Source organism: Galeopterus variegatus, unplaced genomic scaffold, assembly GCF_000696425.1.
Source record: "Galeopterus variegatus unplaced genomic scaffold, G_variegatus-3.0.2 Scaffold44879, whole genome shotgun sequence".
Taxonomy (NCBI): domain Eukaryota; kingdom Metazoa; phylum Chordata; class Mammalia; order Dermoptera; family Cynocephalidae; genus Galeopterus; species Galeopterus variegatus.
The window spans coordinates 367-1,414 of record NW_007770990.1 but is presented as its reverse complement, the minus strand read 5'-3'; the positions used below and the strand labels follow the sequence as shown (position 1 = coordinate 1,414).

The window sequence follows — 1,048 nt, the reverse complement described above, 5'->3', positions numbered from 1 at the left end:
AAGCTCTCAAGGATTTGCTAGGAGCAGGAAATGTGCCTTCAGGACAACAGAGGGCATCTGAGCAGAAGGTTCCAGATGCAGACAGGCTGGCGGATTTGGCTGTGGAGGAAAGGGTACATCTGGCATATCTGATGTAGGGTGGTCAGAGTGGCTTTGAGGTGGTGACAGCCATGATGCTTCCTTCTTTATTGCAATGCTCTGTGGCTCTTGGGTTCCCCTTTGCCCCATAGAACATGAAAGCTGATTGGAACCTCCTCAGTGATCAGTAGTTCAGCTGCTGGTCTGTGGTTGAGAAGACTGAGGCCCAGAGACAGGCAGAGTCNATCAGTAGTTCAGCTGCTGGTCTGTGGTTGAGAAGACTGAGGCCCAGAGACAGGCAGAGTCGTTCCTGAGGCCACACAGCAAGCTACTGGCAGGCCTGGGAGGAGGACCTGGACCTGGGTCACTAGCCTTTGAACAAAAGCCGTTACCTTACTTCTTGCTTGCAGAAGGAGTTATGCCTGATGGCAAACCTCATCAGTTTCTTCTGTGTGCTGTCCGGCCTCTTTGTCATTGCCAAGGATCTCTTTCTGGAGAGCCCATTTGAGTCCTCAATCTGAAGAATGTACCCCAACACCACAGTGAGTGCCCAGGCCCAGAGGGTCCTCTGTCTCCTAGGATGGCGCTACCTTGGGCTTGGCCAAGAGGAAGTTTCCAGCTCTGGGGAAACTCATCCTGGAGCCTCGCCACAGGCAGCCGCATCCTCAGCTGGAAGGGGGAATGCCCGGGCTTCTCACTGGTCAGCATCAGGGATCTGGATGGGGCCTCAAGTCACTAAGTCCAATCCCACTTTTATAGATGGAGAAACTGAGGCCCAGAGACGGGGAGGGGCCCGTCTGAGGTTAAGCAGCAAGTTGGCTGCAAATCCATCCAAGACCACAACTTAAAACTGCTGGTTCCCCAGCCAAGGCTCTAAATAAGGAATCCCCTACAACCCCTGCGATCTGTGAGCCTCCCAGCAGCCTTGCAAAGCTGGCTAAGTCACTTTGTTACCCCATTTTATGGGAAT

General features: G+C 53.3%; 1 protein-coding gene across 1 annotated transcript in view; it reads left to right on the top strand.

Annotated features, from left to right (window-relative positions):
* MS4A10 (membrane-spanning 4-domains, subfamily A, member 10) overlaps positions 1-620 on the top strand; it is a gene marked incomplete at its 3' end in the record, with an annotated part of 3,857 nt that extends 3,237 nt beyond the window's left edge. The window contains 1 exon segment of the mRNA XM_008565238.1: positions 489-620. Within this exon segment, the coding sequence (XP_008563460.1) occupies positions 489-620 (132 nt within the window).
* Between the last annotated feature and the right edge of the window lie 428 nt (positions 621-1,048).